This window comes from Accipiter gentilis, chromosome 21 (genome assembly GCF_929443795.1).
Source record: "Accipiter gentilis chromosome 21, bAccGen1.1, whole genome shotgun sequence".
Lineage (NCBI taxonomy): Eukaryota > Metazoa > Chordata > Aves > Accipitriformes > Accipitridae > Astur > Astur gentilis.
In genome coordinates, this window is record NC_064900.1 from 12,787,647 (window position 1) to 12,805,492 (window position 17,846).

General features: G+C 42.3%; 1 protein-coding gene across 1 annotated transcript; it reads left to right on the forward strand.

Moving 5' to 3' along the window:
• Positions 1-6,758: 6,758 nt before the first annotated feature.
• Positions 6,759-15,298, forward strand: C21H3orf38 (chromosome 21 C3orf38 homolog). The gene is made up of 3 exons (XM_049824290.1): positions 6,759-6,958; positions 8,932-9,152; positions 12,860-15,298. The coding sequence occupies exons 1-3, from the start codon at positions 6,826-6,828 to the stop codon at positions 13,433-13,435; spliced, it is 930 nt and encodes a 309-aa protein (XP_049680247.1). The 5' UTR covers positions 6,759-6,825; the 3' UTR covers positions 13,436-15,298.
• The last annotated feature ends 2,548 nt before the right edge of the window (positions 15,299-17,846 follow it).

Here is a 17,846-nt window from a genome sequence, read left to right on the forward strand (position 1 = left end):
CTGTACATAGATTTGTTCAATAAAACATTGTCTTTGTTGTTGATAGAAATTGATCTTGTCTTTTGGGGAATTACTCTGAAAACACTGCTGCAATGTTTTTAGTTACTGTGTTACGTGTGGTGTATGATTGTTGCACAGCACCTGTTGCCAGGTCTTGATGTTCCAGGTATGTGGTTATCTGGATTTGAATAGACTAAATCTATTGAAGTATATCCAAGAATACGCAGGATTACCAAGGAAATTAAAACAACTCTCATCTCTCCTCCTGCCCCCTTTTTCTGCTTCTAGTAATTAACTACCTGCTCTGGTAAATTTGGGACCTCTTAGTTAAATACGTCTTCAAAAAGTCATGGTATTATTACAGTTTCTTTACAAATAACAAACAGATAACTGCTGAAGAGAGAGGCATGTCTCTGTGAGGGAGAGGAATAGCTTTTTTTAGTCATCGGTCTGAGATACGTGAAGAACACACCTGCAGAAAAAGCTTCCATCAGCATTTGAACTTTAGACACCAGGCAATCCACTCCTCAGGTTTGACTGACCCTAGCCATCTTCAAAACACTGGCAACTTTTAAGAACATTTATTTAAATAGTCAGCTACGTGCACTGGGAACCAGCCTTCATAATTAGTGCACGTATCCAAGTCATATACAAACCGTGTATTGTTCAGATGATGCGCTCCCTGGTAAAGGGAATCCATCAGAACACAAGGGGAAAGGGGAATCTGCTCAGTGATCACCCAGGATCTCTGGACAGGACAGGCGTGTGAGGATTCTGACCTGGTGAGAAAGGGCTCGTGCAGTGGTTTTTGACATGCATATGGAGAATGGCCTAAGTCTGGCAGGGCAGAGATGGAGGCAGTAGGGCTTGGGAGGAATAAAGCTTGCAAGGAAAAGTTTTATGTGGTGTTTAAAGAAGTCGGCAGAGCCAGCAGACAAGGGCTTGTATGGTGTTCACTCCTGGAGGGCAATGGCTTCAAAATGTGGGGGAGGTTAACCACTCTGAAACTATTCTGTAGGGCCTGAAAGCTGAACTTGGGGCCACAAACAAGTCTGGATGCAGCAGTTTCAAGATACCTCTGCTTCAAGTTGTTTGTTTTCCTCCATCAAAAAATTGTTCTTCAGTGGCGCCGAGTTACAAGTACCAAATCCTGGCCTAAACCTCGTAGGAAGATTGGTTGACAGTAACACGTAGAGCTGAGCCTCAGTTGTTGCGCTTCATGAGCTTATGTTTGTTTCTGATAACGCCGTTAATAGACGTAGTAATCTCTAGTGTGATACACTTGTTTTCCATTGCTTTGTTTAGTCCCCTTGATTGAATGCTGTAGTCCAGAGATAACGACAGTGTAATTGCTTTTTTCTTTTGCTTCAAAAAGTTCAATACTGTCATCTGAAAGTGCTGAATTATTCCGATTTATTATTCACAGTCCTGTAAATTCTTAATGGTTTTCGATCACAGATTGTGACCGTCTTCTGCAAAATTCTGAATGGTGATTTTTGTGTGTGTGTAACTTCAAACTTACCTTTTTTTTCTACTTTGTATAATTTTGACAAGGTCCTTGCCTAAGAAAGTTACTATGTTTGGGCATAAGGGTAAGGGCTCTCAAATCTGTGGTACTATGGCATATGCTAGTTGCAGGCAAAATATTTATTGAAATGGCAATGTGTACATAAGCCATCAGATAAATTGAATGCAAAATATATTAACATACCAAATGTAAACTTTTATGCCCTAGATATTGTTTTAATTCCTTTGACGTGCTAACATTGCAGGCAGAAGTAACGATTTCTCGGTAGAACTGTACCTTAAGTTGGTAGCCCAATGCTGCATTGTTAAGTTTTCTCATCAGCGGCCCGCTTGACAACAGGTTAGTGTGGCCGGTAAACAGGGCAGGAGAAGTTTGGTGTCCAGTGTTAACAGCTGGATTGTGAGGACTAAATATTGAGCTTTGAGCCCAAAGGGAGGTTGAGGTTCCTGGATAAGTGAAGCACCTAACAATTAGAAGCAGCTTGATAGACAAAAAGGTGCTCAAGGGTGCTTGAAATAGTTTAAGACAAATACCAACTTTGAGGTTGTTGAGTATACAGATAACTTTGTACGTACTTGAATTTTGTATGTTTAAAGCTGAGAAGGTCATATTGGAGCTATTTTTTTCTGACTTTTAGAATTATGTAAGAAAAAATATCAATGAGAGCAGGTGGGAGGTATAAAATATCAGTTCAAGGTTATGAAATGTAATTGGGAGGTACAATTAAACAATATGCTTCATACGGTAACTAGCTACTGTTGTCCATTTTTATATTCTTTCAGGCTGTACATATCTTTGTCTATCAGCATAATCATCATTATAAGTTAACTTTTTGGAAAATTTAGCATAGGGTGGCAGCGGTAAAATGCGTTAATGCGATGGCCAGTGTCATTTAAGTAAGTAAATATCCTTAAGTTATTGTAGTTAATGGCTGTGCCCACCTATAAAAGGGCTACTTCTACAGATGACACTAGAATTTGTGTTTGCTTGTGTTGGAGTCGGTATTTTCTCGTTTATTTTGCTTAGCTCTCAGATGAAGAAGGAAGATGAAAACAGCAAAAAAAACCCCACCTGTAACTGGTGTTTCAGCTAAGTTCAGTCCCTGCCAATCCAAATAGCCTCGGATATATCTGTGCTGCCTTGTTGGTGTCGGAGCAGTGTCTATGTGACTAGGAGCAGTATCAAGCACTGCCTGAAGCTATATTCCTATCTATCAGTATCATTAAATCCAGTACTTCCTGTCTCAGTGCCTGACTTCTGCACTGTGCTCATAGATGTAAGATGACGGTTGACATTTTAGGGATATAATTTGCAGTAAATAAAATTCCGAATGAGGGAGGCGGGGAGGGAGAGGATCGCTTGTAGTGACTCCTTGAATTACAACAGCAGTTTAATGATACAAGAGTTCTATTCACCTTTTACTTATCTAGGCTAATAATTTTCCTGTTTCTTCCCCTTTAGGAAAGCCAGTTTACGTGCCTGGTCAATGATGAAAGTCAACTGAAAAGTTTGAATAAAAACTCTATAGGGAATTGTGAGTTATGGGAAAGAAAAAAAAATGAAACCTACTTCTGAGATTCCACACCCCCCTACCCCCCCAACCCCCCCCAAAGAAAAAAAAGGGGGGGAGAAGCACTTACAAGGTATAGGTATAATGCTACTAAAAGGGCTGGCCTTGGTTTAAAATAAGAAGGGGGGGGGGGGGGAACATCAGTTCTGAATATTAAAAGGTCTCTCCAATCTCTGTGCTGACAATGCATTTTTCTCTCAGGATTAATGGGGAATTCTAAGGCAGCCTGCCCCCCCGCCCCCCTCAAAAATATTAATTGAAAACAGTGAACATTTTAAAAATGGCATATCTCTTTTCCCCCCTGAATTCTAGAATATTCAGTTAGATATTATTCCCCTGAAGGCTGCAAATCTAAATAGGTTTATTGAAACAAGCAAAATGAAGGAAAGGTAATTTATATTTCTCAGATTCATTTTCTAATTTTAAAGCTTGCAGGATTAATTTTAAGAATTCAAAATTTCAGCAGCAAAATTAACGTGGTGGCATGTAGGTAGTGCCATTTTTTATGAAGCAATTTTGTAAACTCGGATATGCAGAATGCTGCACTGCATATTGTGGTGGGAGGTCTTTCTCTTGCATGAAGAGCGTGCAAGTAACTGGTCTTACAGAATGTGTAATAGCTCTATGGCAAAGCCACGCATATTATACATGAGGCTGATCTTGTCAACAGAAGCTGTTACATATTGATCTAACTGTATAAAGAATATTAAATCCATGTACATGTGAGGGGAAATTTGGCATAGCAGACAGTAAGCATTATTGTGTTGAATCTTTCCAGATGCTTTAGGACTTGAATTTTTATCCGCAAGCTGGACTTAAAATTCATGGGCAAAATGAGTTCAGCTGTTTCTGGTTTATTTTGAATTCATTGCTGTAGCTCAAGAGAATGGCTGTTCCTCTAGCTGAACGTGTGTTGGTTTTCCTTCTGACAAATGTGGGAGATCTGCATGGACAGTTTTTTGAACCTCGGAGGGGAGACAATCATCTAAAACATATGCGTAGTATAGGGGGTATCTACTCTTCATCTTAAGTTTCCAAGATCTTGAGGGCAGGCATTCGTTACTACAGATCTGAACAGAGCCTACCATAAAGAAATGTTGTTTGTGCAAAAGCATCACCAGTGATGTTCATTCCTGTCTTCAACTGACAGTCTGTGTATCCTTACAGAATCTGCGTCTTCCTGGTTTTGAAGCCACAGGCAGCTTTAACACCAAAAGGTGGCCTCCTTGTGCCGCCCCTATTAAAGCATGGGCTTGATGAGAGTGCCTGTTTTTTCTGCCACAATGAGGTTGAGCGCTTGTGCACCTAGATTTTTCTCAGTGCCAGCCCTCACATAGCTTATGGTCTTTGGCCGAACTGAAGCTTCTGCTGTCTTCTTTTTCCTTTTTCGTTCATCTTTCCTCCTTTTCTTTTCCTGACCCATAAAGACCATCACTGGTTGTTCTGCCCATGACAGAGAAAATACTGCCAAGTGGAGGAGCAGCACGAGGTTCAATCCTTGCATGTAGTGGAAAAGCAGCTTTGGCTTATAGAACTTCATTTCCTTGGGCCGCTGCTGTGCTGTCAGATTTCCCACTCTTGCAGATTCCTATGCCTGGCTTGGCGTTTGTTCCCAAGGTGTCCAACAGCTGCCTCAGTCAAGAAGACTTACTCGATGCCACAGGGGCTGCATCTCAGATACCTGAAGATTGGTCAGTCCAGCTGAAGTGACCACTATAGACGTTACCATGGGCTGAGGCCCATCAGTTGGCTTCCAAAGGCTGTTTCTGCGGAGAGCATCTGCCTGGACCTCAGCAAGAGCACTGAGCCATTCCCGAGGATCTGACAGTGACCGCTGCACACAGCTGGATCCTGCTAGGAGCCTCGTTTGTATGAGGCCTCCATCTCCGGGCAGGCTGTGTGTACTGGGTTTGTGTGGCAAGGTTTTGGTAGGGGGGGGGGGACTACAGGGGTGGCTTCTGTAATAAGCTGCTGGAAGCTTCCCCCATGTCCCATGGAGCCAATGCCAGCCAGCTCCAAGATGGACCTGCCACCAGCCAAGGCCGAGCCCATCAGCAATGGTGGTGATAATGCCTCTGGGAGAACATTTCAGAAGGGAATAAAAAGCTGCTGTGCAACAGCAATTGCAGCCAGAGAGAGGAGTGTGAATATGTGAGAGGAACAACCCTGCAGACCCCCAGGTCAGTGCAGAAGGACGGGGAGGAGATGCTCCAGGTGCCGGAGCAGAGATTCCCCTGCAGCCCGTGGGGAAGACCCTGGTGAGGCAGGCTGTGCCCCTGCAGCCCAGGGAGGTCCACGGTGGAGCAGATCTCCACCTGCAGCCCGGGGAGGACCCCATGCAGGAGCAGGTGGGTTCCCGAAGGAGGCTGTGACCCCGTGGGAAGCCTGCGCTGGAGCAGGCTCCTGGCAGGACTTGTGGATCTGTGGAGAGAGGAACCCACACTAGAGAAGGTCTTCTGGCAGGACTTGTGACCCCGTGGAGGACCCACGCTGGAGCACTGTGCTCCTGATGAAGGGACCCCCGTGCTGGAGTGGTTCATGAAGAACTGCAGCCCGTGGGAAGGACCCACGTTGGAGAAGTTTGTGGAGGACTGTCTCCCGTGGGAGGGTCCCCACACTGGAGCAGGGGAAGAGTGTGATGAATCCTGACCCTAAAAAGGATGAAGCGGCAGAGACAATGTGTGATGAACTGATTGTAACCCCCATTCCCTGTCCCCCCCGTGCTGCTGGGGGAGGGGGGGGGGTGGTAGAGAATCCAGGATTGAAGTTGTGCCTGGGAAGAAGGGAGGGGTGGAGGGAAGGTTTTTTTAAGATTTGGTTTTATTTGTCATTACCCTACTCTGCTTTGATTGGCAATAAATTGAGTTAATTTTCCCCAAGTCGAGTCTGTTTTGCCCATGACGGTAATTGGTGAGTGATCTCTCCTGTCCTTATCTCGATCCAGGAGCCCTTTGTTGTATGTTCTCTCCCCTGTCCAGCTGAGGCGGGGGGGCAGTGATAGAACGGCTTTGGTGGGCACCTGGCGTCCAGCCAGGGTCAACCCTCCACCCTGTGACAAGGCTGTATGCGTGGGCTTTGCATCAACGATGGAGAAGGGCCATTAAGGGAAACGCTCGCGGGGGGTTTCCTTTCTGTCCTCCGTCCATCCTCTGCTGGGCTTGCAGGTGACAAGGAGGGGAAGCCGGCCCAGGGCCCAGGCCCAGGCCTTGGGCCCAGGCCCAGGCCCCTCGGGCAGGCAGGGTCGGGGCGCCTCCTGGCAGTACTCGGGGGAGTGGAGTTAGCGTGACAGCTTCACGATCTGCTGGGAGGGAGGGGTGACACTTAGTTATAAACTCTTCATATACATAATATACGCATTTAGGTTCGCTTTTTTTGCGGCTTTCCGCCACCCGCGGGCCGGGCTGCGGCTGTCGCGTCCTCCCCTGCCCGGGCCTCGCTCCCCACGGACAGCTGCGGGCTGGCCTCGGCCGGGACCGGGACACGCAGCGCGGGGGCGGTTTCTCCCGGGGCCGCCGGCCCGGCGCGGCCCGGCTCGGCCGCCCTCGGCAGCTGCGGCGCCGGCCGGCGGGCGGAACCTCGGTGGCAGCCGCCGTTTCCACCCGGCGCCTGTGGCCCCGCGGCGCGGCAGCACCGGGGGCCGGTTAGAGCGCCGCACGGGAAGCCGCCGTTGCTAGGGCTTCGCTCGGGGAAGCGGCGGCGGCCGTTTTTCCCCGGGCCGGGCCCGGCGATGGCGTCGCTGGGGCTGAGCGAGCGGGAGCGAGCCGGGTGCCGCGACCTCCTGGAGTTTCTCGAGACCGAGGAGCTGATGGCGCTGACGGACACCATCACCAACCGCCTGGTGCACCCGGAGAGCCGCCAAGGTGCGCGGAGGCCGGGGCGGGAAGGCTGACTGCTGCGGAGCCCGGCCCGGGCCGGACGGGGCTGCGGGGCCGGGGGCTGCGGGGGCTAGGCCGGTGTGCTGGGGCTGCCCAGGGCCTCTCTGGGCGGCCCGGAGAGCCGGCAGCGCCGCGCCCCGGTGCGGGGGTCGGCTCGGCTGCAGCCGTTGGGAGCCTTTTCTCGCAGCGGGCCTGGGGGATTCGGCTGCTGGGAGGCGGGGGTTTGTTTTGGCCGGGGAACCGGCGGCTGGCAGTGGCTCGTAGCAGATTTCCACATCTCGAGCACCTCTTTTTCTCTCTTAGGCGCCGCTGCGCCCGTGCTACGCCCTGTCAGCGTTTAAAAACGTATTTAAATGTCGCGTGTCTCTTGCTGGTTGTGTTAATGGCGTTTGCTTTCAGGTTTGGAAAGGGTAAGACGCAAATCAAGCGCCGAACTTAGTTCTTTGCAGAACAGAGCACTCTCAGCTGTGACCACCCCCCATCACTTTGTAGATGTTGAGCTCTGTTTTGTAAAACTTAATTTTGCACGTCAGTTACCCGAGGCCTCTCAGTATGTTGCCCTGAAATGAACTCGTCCAAGAACCTTGAACGTGTTTCACATGATATAACTCAGGCCTGTAAGATTTGCCAAGCGCATTTCTTCAAAAGTTCTTATGCCTGCAGTTTTTTCTTCTTGCCTTTTACCTACTTTTTGTGGTGGCTGTAGGTTAAATTAAAAGGGTTTTTTGTTTGTTTTGGTTTTTTAACTTCAGGCATTAGTCTTTTTTTGTTTAAACTTACAGTTCTTATAGGTCACATGTTAAGTACCCAGCCTCGGCTCAGGTGAGAACTGGCTACCACAACTACTTTAAAAGTGAATTTCAGTTGTGTTGTGATTTGCCACAGAGCCCTGTAGCTGAATTTTTTTGAATGTTACATTTCAATGCACTGTCATTGTGCTGTGATGCATGGTGTTTTCTTACCAACCTGGGAGGAGTAATTTTATTAGCATGGAAATAAAATAGATTTTATTCCCTTTCCATCAGTCTTCAGGAACCTACATGGAACCTCACTTTCACAAACTACTGTGCATTGTCTGAAAAACTGCAAAATTCTGGTACTAGTATTCTTGTTCAACGTACAAGGAATCAGAGATTACCTTAGTTATCTCACTGTCTGCATTTCTGTCAATTTTCTGTTCATGGGGAAACATTTGAAAGCTTGCATAGTCTTCAAAATAACAATGTGTTCTCTGACCAAATTGTGTGAACTACCCATTTGATGCAGAAATTGAGATTCACATTCCATATTCAGAAGAACCATAAAAGATTTGTCTGGTTCTTCTTTCTCTGTGTAATCTTCCTTCCAAGAAGACGGGTGGATGGCTAACTTTGAAATGTCCCAGAGCTTTTCAAAAGGTGAATGAAACCAAGCTCAGCTTTTGATAAGTGAAGGTGCCGTATGGTGACACGAAGCAGGAAGCCCTAAATGATTTCATGTTAAATGAACTTACTTTGAAGTTAAGGCTAGCCACATCTCAGGAAGTATAGGTGAAATGCATTGTGTGCAAGAAACTTTGTATTTCTTGAAGCACTTAGACTTCCTAAACATCTTGAAGGTACTTGAACAATATTAATAATTTCATTTGGAGGAAGAAGATGCATCCTTTTCATCAAGCTCAAATAATTTATACTAAGTTCCAAGCAGTCATCAATACTGAAAGTAGGGATTACAAGGTAGCAAGGTCCTCGTTAAAAACAGCACTGTTTTTTCAATATGTTCCCAAGTCTTTGAGTATCTTCCATGTCTAATATGATTAGGTCAGATTTCAGCCTGCAAACAAACTTTTAAGTCTTTGCATTTCAATTAGGTTTGTCTTGTACTGTATTTGGAGGTGCTGGTCAAGAGTTTAAGAAAGGGCATAGATTTGGGTTTTAATTGTGAGAAGCAACTGCTAATTTAAATTTCTTTACTTCCAGAAGCTATTCATGCCATTTTGGTTTACAGCCAAAATGTAGAAGAACTTCTGAAACGCAGAAAAGTCTATCGAGAAATAATTTTTAAGTATTTGGCAGCACAAGGAATTCCAATGCCTCCTTCCTCTGAGAAACATCTACTCATTGACCGTGTAAAGCAGTACTGGAGTGGGCAGCTCACAACACATGCTTCAGAGTCAGGGGACAGAAAACCGCACGCACAGGTGAGTGCTGTTTGCTGTAAGACCTGAGGACGCTTAGCGTTGCTTTTGCAGGGTAACCAGTGTAAATGTCCTAATGTACATCCAAAATGTGGCTCTTCACCTGTATTTAGGAAGGTCCTGAATCTCTTTAACTCTTGGTTTGTTTGGTTTCGATTGGATTTTTTAATTAAAATTACATCATTGAAAGGTGTCTGTGCCAATGTATCACTTGCAGAGCATAGTCTTCTGCTCTGTCTTGCAAAGTATATTAGTGCATTTGAACTCTAATGTGTGGGGTCTTCTCTATGCTTTTAATTTTTAAGTTGTACTGTAAGCTAAAATAGAGGGTATTCACAAATAATTCTGTGGATTCAAGGACAACTGAAAACAGTGTTAATGGTACAGGAACCCTGCATAGTCCCTTGACATTTTTTAATGTGGTGGTTCTTCTTAAAGTTTTGGTACAGATCTTGGGTTTCCAGTCATTCTCCAGCCACACCAGGCACTAGAGATACCATTGGTAGGGCACATCCTACAGCACAGCACAGAGATGCTGTCGACAGTAGATCATAGGGTGAAAACGTCTGTCAGACTGTGGTCTAAAATGTTGCAGGGGAGGGAGGGAATTGAGAGAAAACTGTCTTTTTCTAAGTGGCCTTGATCTCCTTCTAGAGACAGTGCAATCAAAGTAGCACTGTCTGTAAGCTGCTTATCCTTCTTACCTCTTGCAGTTAGAGTGCAGAATGGATTTTAGCGAATTTTTATACCATTGAAATGTAAAGTTTATAGCAGTGCCAAGTCCGTGTCATTTTTATCCCTTGATATTAGTAACACTTAATACAGTGTAACTAAATATGTTTTGGCAATTACAGGTTATTTTGAAGTTCAGAATCTTGTCATTTAGCAAATCCTCATGGTGTAATGAACTTTCAGTTGTTTATTTGTCTTGGATCTTTACCATGTAGTTCTAAATAGCCACCTTGCTCTTTCAAGTGTTGCACTTCGGAGACCTCGCGGGCAACAGCCCCACCAGCTGGACTGTTAGAGCTCTGTAGCTGTCGATAGGCTACTGCATTGAGCTTTCTTTCAGGGATTGACTGATGAGAATTATGATTTAGCTGAGAATGGTTTTCAAAACAATTTTTTGTGTGCATACTTTGGGAAAAAGAAAAAATGTTGCTTTTGCAAGAATACTTCCCATGTATTACCCCATAGTGAAGTTTTATGATTGAAGGTAAGTAAATTAAATTCTCCAAAGTACTTGAAACACATTCACAAGGAATGAGAAATTCAGCTGGTTTATTTATGACATACATCTTTCTTTGCCTTTGTTTTCTCTTAATTCTTGTGGACCTCACCATTTTGAAGTAATGGATAACATGAACCTACGTAACAGAATTAACTTAATTACAGTTTATTGTGAAACAAATGCAGCGTTTCTATATAGAAGTCTTCAAACTTTTCATACTTAATTACTTAACACTTACTTAAAATCTATTTAATTTAATACTTACTAGACTTTGATGTTAGCAAGCTTGACATTTGATTTATTTCTAGAAGTCTTGCTGTCAAGTTGCAAATACTGAGAAGCCCCACAAAGTAACAGTACGTTTAGTTCTTGTTCAAAAAAACACATCACCTGACAGTTGGAAGTCATGTATCTTTACATTGGAAAGTTTGGATGATTTTTCTTATGTTAAAAATCTTACCTATTGTAAGAGAAACCAGAGGATAAATAAACTACATATGTACAAATTACATAGGCTCACAGGACTGTTACTTGAGCATCTGACTGTTGCCTTTTACAGTGATGCTTCCTTTAGAAAGAAGTGTCCTCTAAACCAAAATGTGTTTTTATAATCAACTTAAAAACATGTCTTAAATATCTAATTGCTAAGCAACTTGTTTCCTAAATGTTTGTGCTTAAATTTTGCTATTCTTTTACACATAGTTGTAGACATGCCAAGAATTCAAATACAAGGAATAGATTTTTTTTTTCTTAGCTTGACCCATAATAGTATCTAAAGAAATCTTACTGCATACTTTGTTGCACTACATATTTAGTGATACAACACTTGGAGTGGTTTGTCACCCTCTTCTGATGTGGTTTTAATAACATGACCATTGGTTGCTCACTGATACTTGCTTTTGCTGCTTACTGTGAATTTGGCTTCAAAACATTATACCCACCACTCTGTTGTCAGCCTCAGCAACGCATCATTAAACTTAAATATTGTTTAGAAGTCTTTCTTATCCCTCTACATCTTAGATGTATTTTAGGAGTGTGTGTGTGTCATTTTCTGTGAAACGATAAAAAAAGGGCACAAGTGGCTTGTCCCATAACCTATGGGGAGCTAGTGGAAGATGTGTTTTGAGTAGTGTCATGCTCTCTTTAACTGGCCCATTCTTCTCTCAGGCTTCTAGACAAGACAAGAATCTTTGACCAAGCCTTTTCAAATTATTCTTTGAAGGTTTGGCTGTCAGCTAGGAATGTTTACTTTGTGTCACTACTTAAAAATACTTTCTCAGCAAGACTGTGTTGAACAAAGGATTTTGTGACAGTCTGAAGGAAGGGTTTTATGACAGACTGAACGAAGAGGTCTTTATTGCCAGAGTAAGCCTATGCTGCTGTGTGAAAATCCCTGCAGCCCTCCTATCCCAATGTCACGTTGTGTCAGTTGATAAGTGATCAGTTGTACAGTCAGAAAGGTAACTGAGATTTCTCAAGACTTTTGTCTATTTTGGAGGAGCAAAGGTAACATATGTTACGGTTTTCTTTGATTTGGACTCTTTTCCTATTAGAAATATGCTGAAGACTACAAACATCACTCATGAAAGTGACCAAGCGTCTTTTGGATGATTTTTGTCAGTCTTGCTGCCAAACAGGGCTAAATTTAGACGCGTGATCTGGTGGAGAATAAGTTCTGGAACACATTAACTCTTTGAGTGTCAGTTCTTCCTGTGTTAGTTGTGCATTTTGTTAGCGTATTCCACTGACATAGGTAAAATAACCCCATAAATCAGAAGTGTTCTGTTGATGTCAGGTATTAGGATGTGCATATTCAAAATGTGACTTCCTGATAAGTACTATTTGTTCTTGTCAGCTAAATGAAGATGCAGAAATCAACACAGTTCACAGAATTAAAAGGTACCAAAAAGAAGAGACTGAAGGCAACATGAAACAGGAAGAACATGTCAACATAATTGCTTATTTATAAGCACTTTTTAGTAAATTGATACGCCTTAATATGAAATTAGCTTTTCAGGTTGGGTCTGTATCCTTCTTGTTTTTCTGTAACCTTCTTTTGGAAATGTAAAGGCCAGTGAAAATTTACTAACCCAGGCACTTTTTACTCAACAGAAATTTTGTCTCTCAGTGTGACAATCTTGGTCTTATAGAAGTCTTTCAAAAATCCTTGCCTTGCTCTTTCAGTAGAACCAGGATTTTCCTCTTTGTTTATAAATTGTAGACCAAGACAAAACTGAAGGACTATTCTAACTGTAATTCAAAGAACCTGCCCTGTTTCTCTAGTTAAGATAATCATGATCTTAAAAATAAATGAGATTTTACTTTGTTGTTTTTCTATAGGCTCTCTGTCTCAGAACACTTTAGGAAGACTTAGAATGTTTAAAATAAGTATTTACATGATTTTATGTTGTTCTAAGTGGTAATCTCGCATGTTAAAGCTAAATAGTTCTAAGAAAAAAAAAAATGTGCTTGATTGCAGAGTCATGGAGAGAGAGAAAAGTCACTGCAAGATGACATTCACGATCTAGGAGAAGAATTCTGTCAATGGTTCTTTGCACTCCTGAATTCTCAACATCCCTTGGGAGTAAAATCTGAAGAAAGATGGGGACCAGAGCATTTTTGGGAGGATGCCAAAATGAAGTTCTGTTACGACACATTGGAAAAAAACATGGAAGAATATGTTGGTTCAGAAATGGTGAGCCTTCGTCTGCTCTCATTGGTTAAAGAAGAGTATCTTCTATTCAACCCTAATTTGCGTGCCAATGGACTGAAATGTGCCATGTCTCGGCATGGGTTAGTACTGGTAGCAGTGGCTGGCACGGTACATAGAGACAACACTTGTTTGGGCATCTTTGAACAAATTTTTGGACTCATTAACTGTCCCATTAGGGAGAATACCTGGAAAATAAAAGTTGTGAATCTTAAAATAGTTGGACAGAATGCTCTGGAGCCGGGGGTGCAAATTGAAAAACCCTCCATAAAATATGAGCCAAACCAACTGCAAGAGTTGTATGATGGGAAAGAACTGACTGTGTTTGAACCTCAGAAATTCTGAGCAATTTTTTTACAACTGAGTAACTGGGTGAGGGGGAGAATATACAGCACTTGTAGTACATAATTGAATATTGAAATGATTGTGACCATGTGATGCTGTCTCTTTTTTGAGTCAGATTTGCTGGACGACAAACTGAGGTACAGAGTCTGAAGTATAAATACAGGTGATGCTTTTGGGCACCTTTCCAAGAGCTAACAAATGTTTCAGAGTATTACTTTAGATTTTGTACTGCAGTTAGGAATGGAGTTAGTTTGGTTATTCTTGGTAACAAAACATGGTTATGTTTAAATACGGGTTGGCAGCAGTATGTAATGAGCTAGATAACTTGGGGTTCACAAACTGCAGGTTGTTTCTCTTCAGGCCACCAGTTTAAACTCTCACCCTGAGTTGTAACAGGAAGTCATTGCATCAGACTTTCTGAAAATGGGATTGGTGAGTGTCTAAATGGACATCTAATTCCCAAGAAAACCATCTGCCGTTTCTGGAGTTTTTGGAGAGAACAGACAACGTGAATGGAGACAGCTGCCATTTATGTTCTAAATGTGGTTCCGTCACTGAGCAATAGCAGTAGTTTAATGGGACAATGCAGGGAGATTCGCATTGTTAAAGTCTTTTTTTTCTTTGGGTTGATAGCTTCCTTTCCTTTTACCTTATGGTTCCAACTTTGTAATGAATACAGACAAACTCTGTTGTTCTGTCTGTGTCCCCAAGCAGACAAATTTGAGATGGTTGCCCAGGCATCCATTTCTAGCACTGACTCTCTTGGATCAAGTAGTTGATTTCATGACTTAGAGCAGCACTGTATGAACCAAATGCTTTGATAATTATTTTGTGTATACTTACAACAGAGTTTTTAATATAATAGTTGTGATTTTTCTATGTTTTCTCAAAATAAGAATTTTATCTACTCTGAGCTGCTTTATTACATAGACTAGAAGTCAATTTGTTAACAATGGGCAGTTACAAGTGATATTAAATAATCCAATTACTGCTTAAGAACTGAAATGATTGCCATTGTAGGACTTGATTTTTTTTTTACTGTTTTTTAAATTTATGAGGGATTAGAGGTGAATTTTTTCCACAGCTTGTGCAGATTGTTTGCGAGTTATAGCTTCAATACAAGCTGTGAAAATGGAAACGTTCCCTGTGGCATGGGAACAGTTCTTTTGGCTTTGATGTGTTTGTCAAAGACAACAAATGGTAAAATTATGGGTGGGTGAGGGGAAACAAGAAGATTCAGGTGTGCACAGAACTGGTTCTTATGAACAGTCTGAATCTTGACTTCTCTTAAAAAATTTCTAAAATAATTTATTTTCTAAGCAAAAGTTCAAATACTGTGTTGGAATGTTCTTTCCCGATAAACAGTTAGTTTGTGGCTTCTTCAGGTACTGCTGTATAATAAATAAAAATCAACCCAAATTTAAAATTTGGAAGAAGCAGTTTCCTCGTATGTGTCGAGAATTACATTCCTCTTCAGGTGAGGACAAAAGCCTACCTAAAGGCCTAAATGGGTACCTTTTCAGCATTCAGTATGACAGTCTGTAATTCAGTTAAATATTTTGTCATTTGCAGAACTGTACTTTGTAACTGGCAGCGTAGCTATTACTTTAGTCAGCGTGTTAAATAAATACAAACGTGACTGTAGCTTTCATTACTGCTTTAAGCTGATGTGGTGCGGGCAGTCCCCTTCCTCCACTCAGGTACGCGTCCTTGCTTCCTCCTTGTATCGGCATTAAGGCTTGTACTAACTCTGAACAAGAGGGAGTGGGGGCTGATCCCAGTGAAAACTAGCTCATTGTCGGAAACCCTTCAGGCTGATCAGCTCTGTAAGAAGGCTCACCGCACAAGTGCTAGTGTAAGCTTGAGGAACAGAGATGAGAATGTGCCTTTTTTGGTGACAACCTGAGTTTCTGTGGGAATGATCAAATAGCAGTCTTTTTAGTCTTACATTCCAAATGTTTGGCGTATGCTTGATAACTTCAAAATACTGAAGGAGCGTTGTGGTAAATCAGCTCTTTACTAAGGCTGGTACCTAATGAACTTGTCCTTACTCCTTCAGTTCTCCTACTCAAAGTATGCAAGAAAATGTTAAATTGTGACCTCTGTGTAAATCCCTATTCTGTTGCAGGGTGGAGTAGGTGCTGTATGATTTACTGATGACCTGTTGGTGCAGTTGCTGCTCTTGCATTGTTGATCAGGCTGTTAAGAATCTGCATGCATTAGTCTGTGCTCATTAGCTGCTGAATGATAACTGATTTTTGCAGCAGCTAATTTTGTTGTATGCTTATGGGTAACTTCAAATTGTAGTTACCAAGAAGCAGCTGGTATTGGCAGTGGATGGCTGCTGCTGAGCAGCAGTTACCCAGGCTGCCGCTGCAAAATGCAGGAAATGGTACAGTATCTGCTCTTTGCAATTGCACCACCTGAATATTTGGTAGGCACTGGCAGTCAGCCGATGCTGAGTAACTGTGGTTTTGCAGTTATTAACTGTTATGACCTTTTATCCTGTGATACACCTGCCTCTTTTTCTCCAAGGCCTGCATTCCCTCTTTCAAAAACATACTTATTGCTTCTAAATGCATTTTATTTCCACTCGGATAAAAGGATTCCAGTTTTATAATGGTTCTTCAGGCTCTCCATCTTGCAAGGAGGCAGAACTGGGTTTTGAAAGCTGCTGTCCGACCCAGCTGACCTGTTTGCATTCAGGTTGTAGGGGAGGCAGAGAGGTGGCAGTGCCTCTGCTCCTTGACATTTCCTGTGCGTAGAAGCTTGTTCATTTTGTGCCACGTGAGAGTTGTGAGGTTGTAGCTGAAGTACTGTACCATAGGATATCACAGATATTTTTCCGGTGTTCTGATTATTGTTTATAATAAGTATCCTTACTGGGAGTTCAGAATTCAATTTTCAAATCATTGTCACATTCAGAATTTTTTTTTTAAGAGTAGAAAAACGCTAACTGCAGGGTAAGTTTGAGAAGGTACTTTTAGCTTAACCTTGACTTTAAGGAAAAAGTTAGGACTTGTTTAAATGGAGTACAGCCAAAAAACTTGAAATATTTATGGAAGTGATTTCATCACTCCCTCTAGCTGCTGCTGTTCAGAGCTGAAGTAACTTTTAGTTGGCTTACCTATGGAAACAATGGCCATTTTAGTTGCGTTTAGGAGATACAAAAAAATTACATAAAACTTTCAAAAACCTGTTTTCATCAATTGTCTTCTGTATCAGTATTTAGTCAAGGCTCAAGACAAATATTTTCAGTAACAATTTCTTATGTCTATCACTACTACTTAAGCTGAAATGCTAAATTTCTATTTCCTAGGTCTGTCTCTGGAAAGCAATTTGATAGTAAGCAAAATACTGGCTTGCAACAAAGCAGGCAGAACTTTCTGAATTGAATAAACGTTAAAACAGTGGAAATCGTAACCCTCTTCTAATCAGACACACCAGACATCTAATTTTTTTTGCCTCTGAACTAGGAAGCTTGAATGTCTTAAAGCAATATATAAGCAGAACCTCTGTGATCACGCAGGCCAACAACCTTACTGCAGGTTATGCTGTATTGCTTTGGCTGTGCTTTGTTGTCTTATGCAGAAGAAGAAAAGTAATCACAAGGAGACCTTACAGAGAGCATTAAACGAGTTCTGACTTGTGTCTGTGGTCTAAATATCCAGCAGTGCTCAATTGCATGTTATTTTATCAAACTTGTAATGAAAGAAATGTCTTTTCTTTGGATGCTCATTTCCTCCATGAAATTAAGTTTTTAAGTGTATTTAGGAATTTGTAAAAGGTGTCATACTCTTCATCTGTGTCCTGCTTGGTTAGTAATCTGAGGAGGAAATCTTAAGGTTGATGACTAGTTTTCATCAAAATACTTGCCAGGTTGTGTTTTTTCCCCTCGTAAATTGCAAAGGTAGATGAACATTGGCTTTGCAGACTTCACTGTTTTTTGTAATGTTTCATAATGTACCATTAAGCGAGCTGTCAGTTTGAGTGTTTCCTATATCCAGTTCCCTGAACTTAAAACCCCCAATGCTTATTTCAGGTATTATTTCAAAAGGTGTGGATTCTTCATTGCTGCTGGAAAGACTATTTCACATCTCAGATTAGCTTTAGTTTATTAGTTCACAAATTTATTGTAATATACTCTGGTGGTGGCTGCAGAAGTAGCTCGGTTATTAAACCATTGGATTGAGGAAAACAATTTGTTTGGAACTGTGATAGTTTTCTCACCTGAAATGTTTGCAAGCAATAGCATTTCTCGCAGTGGCTGCAAAGTACCTACAGTCCTCTTCACATATCTTAATCGAAATTAGGCAGGATGGAAATGACAAAGTTTCCCTGCTAAGTACTCTGTGAAAGTGCAGGCTCTTAACTCTGCTGGGGGTCTGGATGCCTTCAGAAGCATATGGAT